This window comes from Macrotis lagotis, chromosome 1, assembly GCF_037893015.1.
Source record: "Macrotis lagotis isolate mMagLag1 chromosome 1, bilby.v1.9.chrom.fasta, whole genome shotgun sequence".
In the NCBI taxonomy this organism is placed as follows: Eukaryota; Metazoa; Chordata; class Mammalia; order Peramelemorphia; family Peramelidae; genus Macrotis; species Macrotis lagotis.
Window position 1 is genome coordinate 901,872,517 of NC_133658.1, and position 20,942 is coordinate 901,893,458.

Genomic DNA, 20,942 nt, shown 5'->3' on the forward strand with positions numbered 1-20,942 from the left:
GAAGAGATGACAAGGAAGAATTCAAAGAAGTGTGAGGATACAACAGATGCACGGTGAGTACAGAGGAAGCAGGAAAACAGTCTGTGCAGGGACAATAATATCATTGGAAAGAATAATCAAATGAAATCCAGTATCCTATAATCACAACCAGGCTTGTCCCTGAAGAGCAACTAAGAAGATGTACCTTTCCTCTCTGGGGGGGGGGGGGGGGGGGTCCACTGGCAAAGAATATGACATACATTTTTTCTATCTTTTTTGGCAGGAGGGGGAACTTTACAGGAGATGCTCCCTGGGCATAGGAAATAGAAGGGGTAGGTCCTGGAAGCAATTCACAGGGAACCAAAAGATAGCCTTTTATGTTGTTGCTTTTGTTTAATTTGACAATGTGCTTCAGAGAATGGAGAAAAGGGGAAGGAAAGAAGCATTTATTAAGACACCTACTACTCACCAGGCTCTTTGCTAAATACAAATATTTTCTGTGATGATCCTCACAACAGGATCAGGTAGAAAAAAGCTATGACTATTTTCACTTTACTGTTGAGAAAACTGAGCCAGAGAATGGTTGACTGATTGCCCAGGGTTCTGAGGCCTCCTTGACCACAGGCCTTCTAGGGCCTTCATTGTGTCACCCAGTTGTTGATGGATAGACAGCAGCTACCAGCTGGGGATAGGGACTAGTGCTGCCCCTCCAAGGGATCTCACAGGAGACAGAAACCCCTGGGGGGAAATTCTGCTGATCACTAATTCCATCACACAATGGGTTGAGGCAGGAACAGAGGAGGAATGCTTAAAACCCACAGGCCATGAGGTGGCTAAAAATACCCATAGCAGGCCCAAGCCAGAAAACCTTTCCAAACCAGAAACCCAACATTCCTCACTCCTGAGAGCCAAGGGACCCACTCAAACAAGTGGGGAGGTGGGGGCAGCCCCTGTGAGGGGCCTGCGTGCCTGTGGAAAGTCCCTGTCTGCCCTGATGCTTCCTTCTGACTTTTGGTGGCAAGAAGAAGGAAGTGAGAGACCACATTTGCTCCCCGGGAAGGTGGGCAGTCCACCACAAGCCTCAACCTGAAGGGGATGCCCACCCGGCAACATGTGCATGGAAACCCTGCCTGTGTGAGAGTCAACCCAGTGGGCCCTGGGATCTGAGCAAGTGGAAGAGCCTGCAATGTCCTGCTTTGGGCTTGGTCGGTGATCTATTTATTTCCAAGTGATTAATGAGACACAAGCCAGGACACCTTGTCTTCACACAAATCTCTTTTCATTGCAACCCAGCCCTGTAAATCACACGGTCTGGCTAGGTGAACAGCTCGGATGGCGGCCGGGTTCGTCTGTCCTGGGCCTGTCAAGGTCTCTCAACTGAGCCAGAGCCGGGGAGAAAGTGGGACAAGGCAGGTGGGGGGCCGAGCCTGGGGCCTGGCTGCTCTAGGACAGTTGCAGCTGACACTCCACAAATAATTCCTTCCCTACTTGGAAGAACCTTCTGAAGTACACCTGACTGGCAGTCCTTCTGCCTCAGTCTCCCCAGGCAGTTTATTCCCGTTTGGGTTAGCCCTTTCTCTGTTGGCAAATTCTTCCTTATTTGAGCTTAAATCTGCCTTTCTGTGTCCCCCCCCCGCCGCTGCCCCCACCCCTCAACCATCCTCAATTCCTGACCTCTGGGGACAAGCAGAGCAAATACACTTTGGAGGCAATATGGCACCAGTGTGGAAACAGCCCTGAGCCACAGCACCAGTGGCTGAAATGACCAAAATTTCACCCTGGAAAAGCAAATTGGAACTATTCTCCAAAAGGCAGTACCTTGAGCATACTTTTAATTTAGTGATACCTCTCCTGGGCTTGTATCCCCAAAGAGACAGACATCAGATAGAAAAGACTTACAGGCACATATATACTCGTAGGAGCCTTTAAAGATCTAAAAACTAATGGAAGGCCCATCAATTGGGGGAATAAGAATTGGTGTGCTGTAAGAATTGGCTGCAGGGAAGGATTCAGAAAAACTATGGAAGATTTGTATGAACTGATGCAGAAAGAAGTGAGGAAGATCAGGAGAGCAATACAATGCCTACAACATGAAAAAGAAAACTACTATGGAATATGTAAGAATGATAATCCATGAGCACAGAGGATGAAGGTGCCTACAGATTTGTTTTTCTTGACTATACTTTTGTTACAAGGGAGGGGGGCTAGTGAGTGATGCAAAAACAGGGAGGAAAGAAAAGTACATCAATGAGACTCCTCAAGAAAACACATATAAGACCAGAGCAGCTATGTGTGGCACAGCGACGCAGACCAGTAGGGCTATATTGACACTACTGGGTAACATTTAACATAGGGAGGAGATTGGGATTCAGAGCTCCATGCACAAATTCCATTTTCTGACCTTTGGAAAATCTGTGCTTACTGATAATTTTCTAGAAGGGGGAAGGGGAAAGGGGAAAGGGGAGGGAAAAGAACAACCCCTGGACTTGGCATCAGAAGAGCCAAGTGAGTCTCAACCCACCAGCATTGAAGTTAATCATGAGGCACAGTTGGGAACCTCAGTTTTCCCATCTATATCCTGAGGACAACAAGAGGGTTGTGACTAGAGTATGTCGGAAGCCACGTAGCATCATCCATTTGGAGGCTTCCGGTCCTGCTCAGGGGGGGGTCTCACCAAGGGCCGGAGAGGAGGCTTGAATCCCCTACCCACCAATCAGCCTGGACAATGAAACTGTCCTTCCTTGAAGGCTTGGCCTGGTTTTGTGTCCAGAGGCTCAGCCCCATCAACCCCAGCACAAAGGGCCCTGGCTTCTGAGGCACAAAAGGGCTGGCTTGGTCCTTTTGTCTCTGATGCCATGGAGGCTGAAGCAGTACCAGTACTTTGGAGTCAAAGGAGCCCATAAGGTGCAGCAGATGGACTCTAACTCCCAAAGGGTAAGTTGTCTGTTGGGAGAAAGTCAGGGTGGTGACAGAATCCAAGAGGAACTCCCTAAGGGCAGAACTATCAGATTCCCTTTCTTACTGTTTCCCCTAAAGTCTTAGCACTTCTCTCCTCTCAAAGTCATCCCCAGTTCCTTGCTGGGGTCATCAGTGGAAAGGACCTTGAACTCTCCTAGGTCAGCCAGTATGGCTCTGAGGATGGCCCAGGCCCAGCCAGAGTATCTGCTATCTAGCTATAAGCCCAGATAGGCATGGATGAATACACAAATCTAAGCTGGCCCTACTGGGGCTGACAACCTCTCAAAGACCACAAGCCAAGGTGGCAAGAGACTACCTATAGTGAGGAGCTCCCAGATCCCTCAAAGCCGCCTTTCCCCTAGGATAGACCCTGATATTTGCTATATGAATGAATGAAGGACTAGACAGGATGCAGAAGCCCTGGCATCTGTGCTCCCCAGAGAGAGTCTACCTAGGTTGGAGCATGAGAGGTCACGACAGTGTTAGTGCCCTGCTGGAGGAGGCTTTAGATGGAACAACTTGCCACATGGAAAGCAGCTGAAGCTGCCTGCTGGAGAGAAGAGAAGATCAAAGATCCTGGGGGCAGCCTGGGAGAGGAGACAGAGCAGGAGGAGGCAAGAGGGAGCAGCTTGCCTGTCCCTGGGCCCCTTTATTTCAAACAGTTCCTGCTGAACCCTAGTTCCAAGCTGGACAGGGGGAGCTGGCAGGGCAGGCTTCATCATGGAGCCCATGGAGAGAGCAGACAAGCTGAAGCAGCCAGGCCATCGGAAGTTTTCTGGGGAATTCAGGATGACAACTTCACAGAGAATCACTCAACAATACTCTGACCTCTTTGCTCCATCTGAAGAAAGCAAATTGCAGTGTCAGATCCCACCAGGGATGGAGTTAACAGGCTGAGCTCTGACATGATCTGCTGTGAGATACAAGGCAGAGCTCCTAAACAGCCCCCCACAGACCCCAAGATGGGATAGAGGAGGAGGCTGAGGTCTGAGAAGCAGATGATGAAGTGCAGGGGTCTGGTGGGCAAGCAACCCCAGCAGGGGACCCCTTCTGCAAAACCAGGGAGCCAGGCCCTGGGAGCCCACCCCAGGAGCATACTGCTTGCAGCACCCATGGCTGGAAGCCACATGGCAAGGGGTGGGGAGTGGGGGGCTCTTTGCCAGGCCCGAGACCCTAGGACAATGTCAAAGCTGATTCAGGCCCAATGAAAAACAGATGAAGGAGACTAAGGGAAGACAGGATGGCTGTCTTCAGACATCTCTGAGGATATCACACAGAAGAGGGGCATCCTAGCTCTACGAGGTTCTGGAAGCTGGGGGGGAGTACCAACCTTTTCCAGATCCAGGGCTCTGAGCCTACAACATTTAAGGAAGAAGGTTTAAGTCTGACACAAATAGTTTTCTTATCAACAGAAGTGGCTCCTCTCACACTGGGAGGGGACCAGGTGATCTCTGAGGTGCTTCCATCTCTGTGCTATAAGTGATCACACCCTGCCTTAGAAAGGGTTCATTGTGGGCCCACCTGACACCCAAGAGTGTCCCTAGGATTGATCAGAGCTAGATGAGACCTGAGAGATTTGTCTGGGTCAAGTCTTCCTTCCAGATGAAGACACCAAAGGCTAGGGGTCACTCAACAGGTTGAATGAGAAACATGAGAGGCCAGGCTTTCTGGGCCAGCCCTCTTCCAGAGCACCGCCCCAAGACCTCTGTGCAGGTTATGATGCACTTACAGATCCACTTTCATCCACCCTGAGGACAAACACTTGACCAAGGAACCTTTGTTTATTAGTCCCCTGGAGCTCAGGAGCTAGAGCCACATTAAAAAGGTTAGTGGAGAAAAGTCACTAGCTGTATGGAAGGGGTGAACCTGACTGAAACCTGCTAATGACCACACCTGCACCATATGGAAACAAAGGAGACATCTTCCAGCCTGGTCAAGGCAGCTCTTCTGCACCTGGGCTCTTGGACCTGACTTGGCCACGCAGGCACCACCAGGACCCTCCTGTGTCCCCCAGCACCGAAGATGCACCTGTTTACAGGAAGACCACTTGCCCCAGCTAGACTGGTAGCACTAAGCCAAGAGACAGCCCCTGGTTATTCAGGACTCGCTAGGTGCCAACCCCCAACTGGGGCCCAGAAACCTACAGCCAATGGCTTAGTCTAAGTCCCCCAAGACCAATTCAGTCTTGGAGGCAGAGTCACTGCCTTTTAGGGGAAAAGGCAAACAAGGGAAACAGAAAATGCTGTTCCTCCCATGGAGCACCCATGGTTTTATTCTCAAGTGCTAGCTAGGAAAAATGGACCTTAGAAAATCTCAGAATACAATTGAAGAGGCAACTAAGTCACCCAAAGAAGAGAGGCCAGGGTGGGCTCCTCCCCCTCCATGGGTCTCAGTTCCCTCATTTATAAAACCAGGAGGTAGAATAAGAATGACTTTGTGGATCTCTAAGTGTCAACTAAAACTTTTTTATTATTTTTATTTTTATTTAATTTTATAATTTTTCCACTAATCTAGCTCCCCCACTCCCTGAAGGCAGTCTGATAGTCTTTACAATATAAAACCTCAACTTCCACAGGAAGTTTTCTCCACCCCTTAAACCTTCTGTACTTATTTCCTCTTTGTCTTATACTGAGCTGGCTTTTTATAGATTTGTTTGTATGTTCTTTCTACTAGACTGTAAGCTCCTTGAGGACAGGTACCTCCTTTTTTGTATTTCTATGGCTTAGCACAGTTCCTGGCTGGCTGATAGTGAATCCATGAACAAAAGCCCCTGTAAAATCTGGGGCACTAAGAAGGAAGAGGTGTGAGTTTGTAGGGGCAGTGACCTCTCTTCCATCCTCGAGCTCCATAGGCTAATGACCCACCACCCCCTCTGGTAGGGTTTCGAGAGCCTTGTACTCACTATCCCCACCAGGACCCCCAAAGCTCTACTGTACCTCTGTGTATGCTGGAAAATGGCAGAGTCCTCAGAATTCTAAAGGCTCCAAGGTCAGAGAAGACAAACCTAGAAAGAGAAGAAAGGAGAGGTTACTTCTGGGAGACCTCTACCAGGGAGAACTAGGGCCCACAAAGGCCATTTTGAGAGTGTTTTGGACATATCAGTGTTGTGAGGTAGGAAGCCTCTCTCTGGCCCAAGAGGGTGAGATGACTGTTTGGGGTGACATCCCTGGGAAGGAACAAAACCTGGGTCTAGAGTCTGAGGTCTGGGACCCGGACACCAGGTCCATGGCTCTTTTCATGACATCCCCTTTGATTGAGATGGGGAGATGCCAACAGAGGTCTTCGGAGGCTTCCTCACTCCACCCCCTCTCCATTTCTGAGGATCCTTCGATTTTTTTCCCCAGGGGGCCCTAATTACAGAAGGGCAGGAAGGATAATTTCATCTTATACCAAGCTTTCTATTAATGAACACTATAAATTCCTGCCATACAGCAGCCACAATCAGACTCTTGTAAAGATTTAATAGCTGCCTTCAAAATCAGCACGGAAATTGCTTTTCCGCCACTCAATTGCTTTCTTTTCCCCCAAAGATGCACATGAGTGTTTAAAAACAGACCAGCAGACTTAGCTTCTCTGTTCTGGGAACCAACTTCCTGCAGCTGTGCTGGGCCCCAGGAGGCAAGCAGCCAGAGAGCAAGGCTGCCTAGGAGGTGGCTCTGGGAGACCTGGGGGCTAGATCATGAGAGTGAGTCCCTGGTCTGCCAGGTCCTGTCTTGTCCCACCCTGGGTGGGGGCCTCCCTCTCACCAGGGTCCCCATCAGAGCACTGGAGATATGGGTTTAAATTTTAGTTTTCCCAACTTCTTAGCTGTGTCACCACAAGCATCTCAGTGTCTGTGAGTCTCAATTTCTTCACCTGCAAAATGAGGGAAAATCTTTGTATTTCAGAGCTAAGGTATAAACCTCCAAGTGTTCCATATATGGGAGCTGTAAAGACGATGACAACCACCTGAGACATGACTCTGCTCTGTCAACAGGAATGACAAAATAAACTCTGGGCCCGGGTGGAAACCCTGGCAATATCTTCTAAGGCATTGCTCCCAGAGGTTTATGTAAAAAAATGCCTCACTCCCATCTCCTTTAGTCTTCAACAACAATGCAACATGGGTAGAAGAAAATGCCAGATAATGCCCAATGGACAGTTAAGAAAACTGAGCCACATATCATAGCCAAGGACTGGCAAACCAGGAGTAAGGACACCTCTCAGGCTATGAGTGAAGGTCTCCTTCCCTTCTTCAACAATGCTCTGGCTATTTTCCTATTGCTCTCAAAGAGCCTCCAACTTACTCCTGCCTTCCCCGAGTCCCAAGTGCTGCCTGGACTCCACCTTCTCTACCCCAAAGTCTTCTCCATCTGCTTCCAGTGATTTCCCAGCTCCTGTGGGAGAAGCACTGTCTAAAGTGGTCATGCAACACTTGTAGAAAGAACAGCCACTGGGGGTCTTGATCAGTCTATCTCTCTAGTGATAACACAGTATTTGATGACCTCCCTCCATAAAATCTTCCTCACAGCTCTCATCCCCCCAAAAGGGCCCCAGAGCTCCCCAAGACCAGGAAAAGGTGCCCAAGGTCTGCAGGTTCTTACAAACACAGCTGATGCTTATATCATATTAACAAAAATAAGAAAAAGGAGGTAGCTTGCCAATCAGCACTCTAATACACTATTGGTAGCCTTGCAAACTGGTTTAGCCAGTTCTGGAAAGTCAATTGGAATGACAGTCCCCAAACACTGGGCATACCCTTTGAAGTAGGGCTTCAAAGCAGGGCTATAGTTCAAAGAGAACAAAGAAAAAGGAAATGGATCCATAATTTTTATTGATACTCTTTTGGGGTTGGCCAAGGAGAACCTTGTGGGAGAGATGCTCATCATTTGGGAAGTGGTTGAACAAATTACGGTCCATGTAAAAGATGGAATACTATTGTTTTAGAAGAAATGATGATGGGAATGGTTTCAGAGGAGTCACACAGGAGGAACGTATCCAGAGGGAAGGGAGCAGAACCAGGAGAAATTCTACAGTGAAGACAACATGGCAAGAATGAACAGCTCTGAAAGACCTCCAAACTCAATGTGATGTCTAGTCATGATTCCTGAGAACCCAATTCCTCACAGGGAGGGGATGGTCTCAGGGAAGAGAGTGGGACATATTCTGAGGCCAACTGGGGAAATTTGTTTTGATTGACTAGGCAGATTTATTAGAGGATTTTTGGTTTTCTTTTCAATGAAGGGGAAAGTAGGAGAGAAAATAGATTTGAGCTCATCAGAAACTAGATAAAAACATAAAACCTTCATAGTTTTAGTGCTGTCTCTCCCAACCTTGTTTCCCTCCTCCCCCTCCCCCACTAAAGAGATAGTCTACTATCTATAGAAAGAGCTAGATTACAATGGGCAGAATCATTGAGGCAGGAAGACCAATAGGAGGTAAATGCAAAAGTAGGCATGAGGTGACAGTGATGGAAATAGGATGATGGCTTTAAGAGTGGTGACAGAAAGGGGGGAAGGAAATAAGCATTTATTGAGTGACTCCTATAGGTTAGATACTGTCAAACATTTTACAAATATCTCAATTAATCCTCATAACCCTGGGAAGTAGAAACTATTTCTTAATCACCATTTTACAACTGAGGAAACTGAGGCAAACAGGGTAAGTGACTTTCCCAGGGTCATATAGTTAGGCTGGATTTTAATTTATATCTTCCTGAACCTAGACCCATTGCTCTATCTCCTGTGCTACCAGCTGCCAAAAAGGAGAGACGGGAGGTAAGAAACGACAAGATTGCAGTGGATAAAGCACCGGCCGTGAAGTCAGAAGCACCTGAGTTCAAATCCGGTCTCAGACACTTAATAATTACCTAGCTGTGTGGTCTTGGGCAAGCCACTTAACCCCGTTTGCCTTGCAAAAATCTAAAAACAAAACAAAACAAAACAAAAAAAACAAGATCAGACGAGATATTTAGGTTAAGTGAGAGACAACACTTCAGTTGCAAACTTGAGTGACTTGGGATCATGATGGCACCCTGGACAGTAAGGTGAGATTCTAGAAAAGGAGAGAGAATGGAGAGGGGAGGGGTATAGGAATGAATTCTATTTCAGGCACTTTGAGTTGTAGACATCTGGATGAAATTCATTTCAAAGTGCTTGATACACAGTTGACAATGTACAACCAAAACTCAGCAGAGAGACTAGGGCATGGATACAGACATTTGGGAGCCCTCTGTGTCCATGTGCACTGGATGATGGGAGCCAATGAGAACACCAAATGAGAGAGGTAGGAACCCAAGTCTTTGTGATTCTACTTCTAGGGAGCCACTTATTCTACTCCTCCATGCAGCTTCACAAACAGCTTGGTGTGGAGAATCAACTGAGCCACGTGATCTCAGAATATTCAAGGGCAAAACTGGGATATGTACAGCAGAAGAAATGCATCACTAGAGGAACCTATTTGCATCACCAGTGATGGAAGATCCAAACCCTTCGGTTCTTTGTGTGATAAATGAAGAAGTAGACATGATACTTTAGAAGATAAAGTTGTGAAGGGGGGGTTCAACCTAATCCAAGGAAATCTTGCTTTTACACCATAAGATTTTTTTTTCTTGTTGTTAACACTTTTATTCTCCTAGACTTCAGGGCTTATACATGCAAAAATGGATGGAATGGAATGGAACTCAATTCTTTTAAGTATATAAAAGAAATACATTTTATAAACAATTAAGATACCTCAAAACAGTGTATTTTAGAGACCAAGGAGTAATTTGATATCGTTATTCAGCTTTCTGATAGCTACATACTGTCATCAGACCACAAGAGTGTTAATGAAGTAACATTAGATTACAATGTTTTTTTGGTTTTTTGTTTTTTTGCAAGGCAAACAGGGTTAAGTGGCTTGCCCAAGGCCACACAGCTAGGTAATTATTAAGTGTCTGAGACCGGATTTGAACCCAGGTGCTCCTGACTCCAAGGCCGGTGCTTTATCCGCTACGCCACCTAGCCGCTCCAGATTACAATGTTTTAACATATATTAAGGATATTATTTCTCCCTCTCTAAAATAAAACCAAAGTAAACTACAATGATTACTATTTCTTGCTTGAATGTCTAAGGTATCACAGTACTGATTATACTTAAAAGGGAAAAGAATCCTAAACTTCCCCTTTTCCCCTTAACAGCATGTTCATGCCATACATATTTTTTTTTAAAAAGTGATTTAACAAAAATAAAGAGAACATATCTGAAAATTTACTTCAGAGGGAATAAAGACATCAAGTATTTTCTCAACACCTTATACAAAATAACTTATTCAGACTAGTCTAGGAAACATGCTATGGTTCCATGTATTGGAATGCTTTAATCCACTTCTTCCATACGAGATGTGTCATCATCTCCTTCAAGAGATGGCATTTCCTCAGTTATAGCTGTATTGGTTTCTTCAGTAGTTGAATCATCTTCATCAATTCCAAGGCCAAGTTTGATCATCCTGTAGATGCGATTGGTATGTGTCTGGGGATCTTCCAAGCTGAACCTAGAAGACAGCAGTACAGTTTCATATAATAAGATGACCAGATCTTTCAGATTTATCATTCTTGTCAGCCTCTGCCTTTTGCTGTAGTGTTTCAATAATGGAATGGTCAGGGTTTCTTTCCAAGTGTTTCTTTGCTGCCATATAACCCATTGTTGAGTTGTCTCTTAGTGCCTGAGCCTTCATTATTCCCTCCATGTTTGCAGTCCAACCATATGTGCTTGTGACAATGCAGCATGGGGAAGTAACCAATCGGTTTGATACAACTACCTTTTCAACTTTCTTTTCTAGGATGTCTTTCATTATTTTGCAAAGGTTTTCAGACTTTGCTTTTTTCTCCTCCTGTTTCTTTTTTTCATCCTCATCCTCTGGGAGTTCCAAACCCTCTTTGGTTACAAACACTAAAGTCTTGCCCTCAAATTCCTTCAACTGCTGCACACAATACTCGTCAATAGGTTCAATCATATATATTACTTCTAAACCATGCTTCCGAAGATGCTCAACAAAAGCTGAATTAGCCACTTGGTCCTTGGTTTCACCAGTAATATAATAGATGTGTTTCTGATTCTCCTTCATCCTCATGCAATAGTCCTTAAGAGAAACCATCTCATCACCAGAAGCAGAAGTATAATACCTCAGCAATTCTGAAAGTTTCTTCCGGTTTTGGAATCTTCATGTATTCCAAGCTTAATGTTTTTACAAAACTGCTCATAAAACTTTTTATAATTCTCTTTATCCTCTGATAGTTCAGTGAAGAGTTCCAAACACTTTTTGACCAAATTCTTCCTAATCACTTTCAAAATCTTGCTTTGCTGCAGCATTTCTCGTGAAATATTTAGAGGAAGATCTTCAGAATCTACCACACCTCTGATGAAATTCAGATATTCAGGGATAAGCTCTTCACAATTATCCCTGATGAAAACCCTGCACACGTACAACTTGATGTTATTCTTTTTCTTTCTATTTTCAAATAGGTCAAAAGGGGCACTTCTTGGAACAAAGAGAAGGGCTCGGAATTCCAACTGTCCTTCCACTGAGAAGTGGTTCACAGCCATATGATCTTCCCAGTCATTTGTCAAACTCTTATAGGATTCACCATATTCTTCATTAGTAATGTCATCAGGATTTCTGGTCCAAATTGGCTTTGTTTTGTTAAGTTCTTCCTGATCAATATATTTCTCTTTAATCTTCTTTTTCTTCTTATCACCATCTTTCTTTTCTTCTTCGTCTTCATCAGAGCCAACATCTTCTATCTCTGGCTTGTCCTCAGATTCCTTTTCCTCCTTTTCCTTCTCTTGTTTCTCTTCTTTTTCCTCTGCTTCATCATCACTGACTTCTTTATCTTGTTCTTTTTCCACAAAAAAGTGTAATTGGATAGCCAATAAATTGAGAGTGCTTCTTCACAATTTCCTTTATTCTTCTTTCCTCCAAGTACTCAGTTTGGTCCCCTTTCAGATGCAAAATTACTTTTTGTTCCATGACCCATAGGTTCACCTATATCAGTCCTGATGGTGAATGACCCTCCTGGTGAAGACTCCCAGGCATACTGTTCATCATCATTATGTTTGGTGATCACAGTCACCTTCTCAGCAACCAAATAGGCAGAATAGAAACCAACACCAAACTGACCAATCATAGAGATATCTGCACCAGCCTGTAATGCTTCCATAAAAGCTTTGGTTCCAGACTTTGCTATCGTACCAAGATTGTTGATTAAATCGGCTTTGGTCATTCCAATACAAGTATCCACAATGGTAAGGGTACGATCATCTTTATTTGGAATGATGCTAATGTTCAGTTCTTTCCCAGAGTCTAGTTTGCTTGGATCTGTCAGACTCTCATATCTGCTTTTGTCCAGGGCATCAGAAGAATTTGAAATTAGCTCCCTCAGAAAGATCTCTTTATTGGAGTAGAATGTATTAATAATTAAAGACATCAACTGAGCAATTTCTGCCTGAAAGGCAAAAGTCTCCACTTCCTCCTCCTCTATGGGTTGGTCCTGGGTCTGCATTTCCTCAGGCATCTTGGCAGAAGGAGTCGGAGCCCACAGGCTTCAGCAGGAGGTGAGAGGGAAGCAGAGCAAACTGGCCTACACCATAAGATTTTGAAAGCATGAAAGACCATCCAACAAGAAAGCTCAGAGAAGGGAACATGTGAAAAGAAATGGAAAAAAAAAATCCCAGACCAAATTAATGCTCCCAAAGAGTAACCTGAAAAAAGCATCAAAAAGTATATGAACATTTCAGTATAGTTTGAGGGAAAAAAATCCCAGAAAACCCAAAGAACAAAGCTTCTGCGATAAAGTCTCATTCACTAATTAACAGACTGTTGGGAAAACTAGATAGCAGTGTGGCAGAAATCAGGTATCGAGCAACATCTCACATCATACACCAAAACAAGCTACAAATGGATAATATGATTTAGACATAAAGGATGATATCATAAACAATGAATGGATTGGATGAATAAGTAAGAAATTATTCTTCATTTCTACCCAACAAGGAAAAAACAATCTCACAGTTTAGGCACACAAAATGGACAACAATTTTGATTACATAAACGTAGAATGAAGAGAGGTAATGGGGGAGGCTCTTTTTGGTTTTGCAACAAATTTCTCTGATAAAGATTTCATAAAAGTATATATAAAGAACTGAATATAATTTATAAGAACAAGTCATTCTTTAATAGATATAAATGGTCAAGAGGAAAAAATTCAAGCTACCAAAAGTCAAATGAAAAATGCTTCAAATCACTAATATAATTAGGAAAAATGCAAATTAAAGAAACTCTTGGGTTTCCCTCCCACCCACTGGATTGGAAAAGACAACAACAAAAGAAAACAGCATTTGTAGGAGGGATTAGGGGAAAGAAGGAATGCTATTGGTGGCATTGTGAATTAATTAAATGAGATATGGCTTGGGATTCAGTAGACAATTTATAAATGTTTATTCTCTTTCCCATTCTTACCCCTCCCCCATAAATTGGTCCAGTCGTTCTGGAAAACAGTCTGGAAATAGGTCCCAAAAGTCACTTTATAACTATATATTTCCTTTGACCTAGTGATACAACTACTAAACCTGTACTCCACATGGAACAAAGAAAGAAGAAAAGGATCTTTAAGTAAATAAAAAATAATAAAAAGTTTATGTATAGCAATTATTTCTGGGTTGAAAAAAGAATCAGAAATTAAGGAGATACTTAAGGAAGAATCTGAATTCAGCCCTCCTGACTGCAAGTTCAAGGCTCTATCCCCTGTACCACCTAGTTAACTCTAATTTTTAAATGTGCAAGAAAATGATGAAAGGCCAAAAAGAACCACAGACTAGCCCAATAGCTTTGAAAGTGGCATGTTAATTTTTTCTTTTAGGTTTTTGCAAGGCAAATGGGGTTAAGTGGCTTGCCCAAGGGCACACAGCTAGGTAGTTATTAAGTGTCTGAGGCCAGATTTGAACTCAGGTCCTCTTGACTCCAGGGCCGGTGCTCTATCCACTGCACCACTTAGCTGCTCCTGCATGTTAAATTTTTTAATCAAAGATAAATATATATTGAATTTTATCAGAAATGCAAAATTTCCTGTCTCATCCTTTTCTGTTTTATGATGAAAATGTAATTGACCATTTTATTCGATGTTTCCTAAATTCAGAATAAAAATTAAAAAATTTAAGTAGATCATGCCATACCAAAAAAGAGGAAAAAAGCATCAGTAACCGCCAGACCATATGCTTGCTTTCTCAGCCTCATAAAGTATCTATGAGAATGATTTACCTACTCATCAAAGGGATATTTAAAAAAAATGAAAAGGGAGTAGGATGCATAGCCCACGCCATCTTGTACAACGAAGCACAACAGACTGCTCTGTCCAGTTCCCTACTGTCCACTCTCATAGACACTACTGGAATTCAGGCCTACTTAAAACTCTCTTCTTGACTACTACAAAGGTCTTCAGGCTCTCCTCATTCCTAACTCATTCATGGATAGCTGCCAAGATAATTTTCTTAACGTATCATTTCACTACTCCATGGGTTTTCTACTGCTTCCAGGATCAACTTTGAATTCAAGGTTCTTCTTCAGTCCTTTCATTCTTTACTCCCCTCCAACTGGAAGAGAGATTTCCTTAAAGATGGATTTTACCGGCCTGAAGGATCTTACACAAAAGACATTGGCCTACCAATATGTATAAGGTGTGAATTACCATATGCAATTGGATGGATTCTCCAAGGAGGGGACAAATTACAACACAAATGGAATTCAGGTTGTTATGGTGTGTGTGTGTGTGTGTGTGTGTGTGTGTGTGTGTTGGGGGGGAGATAGTGCAACTGGACAATGAGTTGGGTACAGAATTAAAGAGGAGTAAGAACACAAGCTAGTCCATGAACTCTGCAATGTGTTTAACGGTCCGAAGATGTTCACCAAGGCAAAGACTGATCCCTTTAGCATAAATCTCTTTCAAGCTCCAAACCCACCAAGGAAATCAAGTTGCAAGCAACAAAGAATTTGGGAGGCTGATGCAAGCAAGACAAAGAGCATCTCAGGTGATGACTGGTCTGTGGACAGACAATGGACTGGGGTGACATCCTCCTGAGAGTGCATGGCTGGAAAAGAAGGGATGCAAAGAAAGGCTCCCACACTGTGGGTGGATCCACGTAGCCATGTAGGTCTTTTTCAGCTCCAAATCTAATAGTATGACCCAAAATGCTCCAGAAAGAATGAGATGACAAACAACATCAACGAAATCTCACAATGACTAAAGCCTTGAGGTATTTACTGTCTTACTGCCCCCAACTCAACAGCAAGCTTCTTGAGGGCAGGGGCAGCCTCTCTGAAGACCAGTCCTCTACATCCCAACTTCACAGAGGGTCCTGGACATAGCCCATGTCATGGGAAAAAAGTTAACTCTCTGGGAATCCCCCAGAGGGGTGGCAAGGCCCCCAAAGATCTCAGAGTTGGAAGAGGATTCAGAGATCTATTGCCACCTGTCCCTGACATGGAATGGTCCCCACCAATGGCTAGTCCCTCCCCCCAAGCATCCACTGGAAGGCTACCATCTCCCAAGATGGAAAGTTCACTGCAACCACTCCAAACCTCAGGCCAGCTCTTAAGTGTGTGAAATTTTTTCTTTTATTGACCTAAAAGCTGCCTTTCTCCAACTCTGAGCTTTCCATCATTCCTGGTGGTTTCAACTGGGGTCATGTGAAGGGCAGGACCCCCTCAACTTCCTCAAGAGCTCTAAACGGTTGGACCTAAAGGAAGGATTCTGTTTTCCAGCTGATTCTTTTCTACCTTGAACCCTGGCACCTCAACAGCAGAGAGAGGGGAAGCTGGCCCCTTTATCAGTCCATGCAGCAAAAATTAGGGCACTCTCCAGCTATGACATCAGAGATATACAAAGAGGAGGGAGGCTGGTGGGGGGGGGACAGGGAGGGATGCATGATTTTTCATGGAAGCAAAGTGTCCCCCACTGGTCATGGAGGGCTCCATCTGGGGGGTAGGGTGGGGGCAGAGGACAGGCCTGAGAATGAGCTTTGAAGTTGGCAGCAGTGCCAGGGGGATGGAGACAGATGGCAATTTCTGCTCCTTCCTTGTAGAAAGGGGTCACAGAGCCCAAGAAAGATCTGATCAGGAGACCCCATAGATTGGGAGAAAGCAAGATACACATTCATGCAGTTAGACCAAGGCCAAACGAACAATCTGGGGATTGTGAACACCCAGGAACAAGGAGGCAGGCACTGCCTCAGACCACCAGGCTCTACCAATGAGCATGTGTGACCAGTTAAGTTAAAAAAGCAGGCTATAAAACCCAGCAAACTTTTTTCCTAAGAGGCCACCAGGTTGTGCCAGTAGGTCCAAGAATAGAGACCCTCTGTGGAACAGTTGGACTGGAAGATGCCCGAGTCAGCCTGTCTCACATCTATCTGCCCGAGTCAGAATTCACAGAGGGATGGTCCCTGAGCCATGAAGACCCTCAGGAGGATCCTCCTAACTCCCAGGAAAGCCCAATCCACATTCAAGAGGTCCTTCCTGCCATCAAGGCCAAATTCCCCTTGGCCACCTCCACCCATGGCTCCTGAGACTAGGGTCAAACATCCTTCTTGCTTTTTTCAAATACTTGAAGATGACTCTCATGCCCACCCTCCTCACCTCGAGTCTCCTCCCAATGGGGGTGTATCTCCACTGTGAGGAAGGGCCCAGGCTAGCCCTCCTTCCTTCCCCCATGCTCAAGCACAAGCCTTCAGTCTCCTGTATCATTACCCTGGTCTGGGTGTTCTCAACTCAACTCCTGGTCTCATTAGTTGTGAAGTTCCCTTTTCTGGGGTTGTCTGACCCTATTAGAATGTAACTTGAGCACTTAGTAAAATGACTAGCACATTTCCTTATCCCTTCATCCCTTTTACTTTCTCTTCCTCCCCACCCACTTCTAATTCTTCCACCAATCCTCCAGTGTCATATCTCAGTACTCTTTTCTTGCAGAGAGGAGGAAACCAGCCTCCAGAAAGGCCAGGCGAACTCATGGGTTTATTGGTCCATAATCCTGACTAGGAGGCCCAGGGTAGCTGTGGAAAGGGCATGACCAAGGTCACACAGCTGGTGGGTGACTAAGTCAGGACTCCAAGGCACAAATCTGGTGTTCTTTCCTTACAGCAGGCTGCCTCCTGCCCCAGAATCGTGCCCCTATGAGGCAGGCCAAAGGCACCAGGACATCTGGGAAGGGAGCCAGACAGCCAGCATCAGCAGCAAGGCCCCTTCTCTGAAGCCTGGGGGTTCCCTTCTCCTCAGGCTGCTGAGTTGGCTCATTCTGCCCAGTAGCCATGGACTTCGCCCGGGGAGAGGCCAGCTTCTCTGGTGGTGCCACGGCCATCACTACTCATTATAGCAGATAAGGCGGTTCTGTCTGTTTCCCATGTGAATGAATTGCTGAACTGTACACATTCTACTAATCACAGGGGCTGAAATCCTCTGGAATGTGCTGGGGCTTTCTGGGAAGAAGGAAAAAGGATGAAATGGATCTGATGTGAGCTGGTGGCCAACCCTCTTATTAAAAGGCAGCCTCAGTCACTATGGTGACAGGGCTCACCCAAAGCCCAGGGCGGTGGGGAAGGGGATGCTGAGGAATGTGGAGATCACAAATCTCTGCCTCCCCTTTATCCAGGTCAGCACCAAAGGAACTGCAGTGGGTTTTCCCCAATGTCCGGGGTTGAAGAGCTCCTTCAGGAGCCCAGACTGTCCCTTCGAAATCAGCTCTACTCAACTCTACCCCAATAGCTCAAACCCAGGGTCTATAAAATACAGGAAACTGATTTCTCACACGTTTTCTGCCTGAGTAATAAGGGGGAGATAGTCAATCTGGGGCCACCCAAGTACTACCACCCTAGATAAGTTGCCATAGTCTATGGGGGTCTCAGTTCCCTAGTCTGTAAGAGGGCGACAGGACGCCTGCTGCACCTGCCTCAGAGTGACCAAGAGATCCTGTGAGAGTGGTGCCCCAGAACAATGAGCTCCATGGATGCCAGAAAACCACACTGAAGGGTTGCCACAGTCTCAATTCTCAGAAATCTTGGGCACCTAGTACCAAGCCTCAAGAATGTCTCTTCCCCCCACCTGACCCAGAGTAAAGCCCCCACCATGTAGGGAGCTGGCCTGCAGCCCAGGCCCAGACCTGGACTGCCGATATCTCTGCTGGCAGATCTCCAATTCCTGCCAGAGAATGGAGAAAGGGAAAGCCTTCTTCCCAAATGCCACACCAGTGAGCAAGAAGAAATAGTTGGAGGAGGAGCCTATGATCTGGGGACATTCAGGCCTGGGCTTAGCACCAGAGATGTGGGTTCAAATCTTGCTTCTAACATCCTCTTCACCACCACCTCATGTCACAGGGAAGGACAGGACCCTGAAGTTTAAAGGGACTATAGTAGGGGCAGATCTGGGGCTGACCAGGCTGGGCTGATTGGCTGCTGCCGGCAACAGAATCTTCAGCTGCTCCATCTGGCGGGGGTGACAGCCAGGCACTGACCTTAAAAAACAGAATTTTCAGATGTTTCCATATGGAAGAAACCTCTCAGACAAACCCCAGAACACAGAGGGTTTGCAGCTGTTCAAAGTCCAGAAACAACAACTGGGATGAGGGGCCGCTGTCTGCCCCATCGTTGCCACCATGTTTCGAAAGGGGCCCTGTCTCACATTCTGGACTGGACTTTGCTCTCTGGATCTGTTTCCTTCTCCTTAGGGCACCAAACCAGACCCTGGGTCCCTTTCTAGCTCTCGATCTCTAAACCAATGATCCCTTCAACCTTCTGATGCAGTGCCTATCACTGTGGGCTAGTTAAAACTGAGAAGTCCGGCATTTATTAAGTACCTACTATGTTCCAAAAAAAGGGCAAAAGGCAATCCCTGCCCTCAAGGAGCTTCCAATCTCTCTGCAGATCTAGGAGCTAAGTAAACTTGCCTAAGAATTACCCAAAGGCTGCCAAGGGCTCATACCCAGACCACAGGGTGCCAGAGTTGACAGAGAACCCATCAAGGTCAGTCACAGAGCAGGCCGGAGCAGAGTCAGGTCTCTGATTCTTGGCCCATACCATCTGATGACAGCACTCTAGTTTCACCCACATGCCCGTGGCTCAGCTGGGCCCCAACTCCCCCACCCTTGCTTCATGAATAGGGAGCAGACCCGGGTAAGAAGACCCAGTCACAGCTGGCCTTCAAGGTCCTAGCCAGGAATAGCTGGTGGATGGGAGGGCAGCTAGTAGTCTAGAGTCTCTGGCTGGGTTGGGGCAGGGAAGTGACTAATGAAATGAGGTGGTGATAGAACCTCTGGAGGGTCCCAGAGCTAGGAGGCAGGGCTTCCTGATGGTACAGTATGTCTTAAGAGCACAAAACTGAGAGCTAGGAGGGCCTTTCAGGAGACTCAACCTGGCTCAGGGGAAAGAAGCCTGGATTTGGGGCCAGAATTTTGCCTCTACTGTTCACTATTTAGATGACCTTGGGTGAATCCCTATAAACTAAGCAGTAGATCACATCCTAGGACTAAGAGCTGGAAAAGACCACAGGTAACTGGAAGGAAAATGGTTCATACATGGGCATCCTGTGGCAGCCAGGGTGGCTTCTCCTGTACCCTGATGGGAAGGTTTTGCTCACAAAGTGGGTGAGGTCATCCTGGGGTCAGAGACAAACTGGACCCCTGGGCTCCCTGCTCTGAGGGGATGAGAGTCACCAGGCTCAGGCCCAATGACCCACTTAGGAAGGAAGCCGAGTCATCACAGAATCAATGCAGCACCTAGCCACAAGGTATCAGAGTCCCACCTCTCATAGGTCACTTAGGCCACTAGGCTCCTTGAATTCCATGGTCACAGCCAGGTCTAACCATCCCCCACAGGCTGGGTGATGCTGGCTTGGGCCAATGCCAGCAGAGTAAGGCAGAGTAATTTCCTCTGTGGTCACTATTAATCACACCCCTCTGAACAACCAGGCCAGGCAGAGGGCAGGGCTTCCCTGAAACTAGACACATCATCTCAGTGCAGGGATCAGCTCCTAAAACTCCGGGGAAGAGATGAGGTCTTCCATGGCTCCCAGACTCCAAAGCTTGGTTCATTGGAGGGGGGGGGGGGGGATAGGGACTGGAGGGTGAACTTTTTTTTAAAAAGTAATTTAACTTTTTTTTTAGGTTTTTTCATGGCAATGGGGTTAAGTGACTTGCCCAAGGCCACACAGTTAGGTAATTATTGTCTAAGGCTGGATTTGAACTCAGGTACTCCTGACCCCATGGCCAGTGCTCTATCCACTTCGCCACCTAGCCGCCTCAGTAATTTAACTTTTTAAGGTTTATCAATGTCCTTTGTTTTCACATTAGGCTTTACCTACTATCCAAGTCCACCACCATCATCACCCAGAGGTGATCACCCTTGTAATAAAGGAAAATAATGGTTCCTTAAGGTTTGCAAAGTATTTAAAAATCTACTATCTCTACCCAGGGAGGAAGGTGCTGTTATCAACTCAGTATTACAGATGAAGAAACTGAGGCTGGGAAGTAGGATTAGCCTTTGTGGTCACAGTATGAGTGTCTGCTGAGATGATGAGGTCAGAATGCAGGTGTTGTCACCTCCAAATCCAGTGCAATCCACTGTATCTCTGCCTCTTACAAATGAATGGAGGCTGCCAAGGCTACCCTTCAGGCAGTCTCTCTAATCTGAGACCACTGACCTGGTTTCCTGGACAATATTTCAGGGTCTTAGAGACTCCAACAGAAGGTTTCAGGGGATGCTGCAGGTCCCACAATTCCGCTCCTGCACCCAACCTTCTGAAGGGGATAAGTTTCTCTCTGTACTAACTGAAGTGAACCCTCTACCAGAGGCTTCTTTTCAACATGCCTTCCATTACCACTCTCATGGCAGGAATCTGTGAGCAAAGTCTAGCTTGTTCTCTTGCTTCTTATGGATAAGAGAGCACCAGGAGAGATCTAACAGGGGGCTGAGATGCTCACCAACCTACCTACCTTCCTTCCTTCCTT

At 45.8% G+C, this 20,942-nt stretch overlaps 2 protein-coding genes across 8 annotated transcripts in view; both read right to left on the reverse strand.

The window, feature by feature from the left end:
• SIPA1L3 (signal induced proliferation associated 1 like 3) overlaps window positions 1-20,942 on the reverse strand; it is a 160,362-nt gene that overhangs the window by 85,035 nt on the left and 54,385 nt on the right. For all 7 annotated transcript variants that reach the window (XM_074219057.1, XM_074219058.1, XM_074219056.1 and 4 more), the window contains exon 2: window positions 5,874-5,941. The gene's annotated coding sequence lies outside the window, so the exon portion shown is untranslated. The remainder of the gene's footprint in view (window positions 1-5,873; window positions 5,942-20,942) is intronic.
• On the reverse strand, window positions 5,950-20,937 carry LOC141509472 (heat shock protein HSP 90-alpha-like). Its single transcript, XM_074219062.1, is given in 5 exon segments — window positions 5,950-10,501; window positions 10,503-11,112; window positions 11,115-11,808; window positions 11,810-11,917; window positions 11,919-20,937. Coding segments are annotated over 5 exon segments (2,190 nt in total). The 5' UTR covers window positions 12,471-20,937; the 3' UTR covers window positions 5,950-10,275.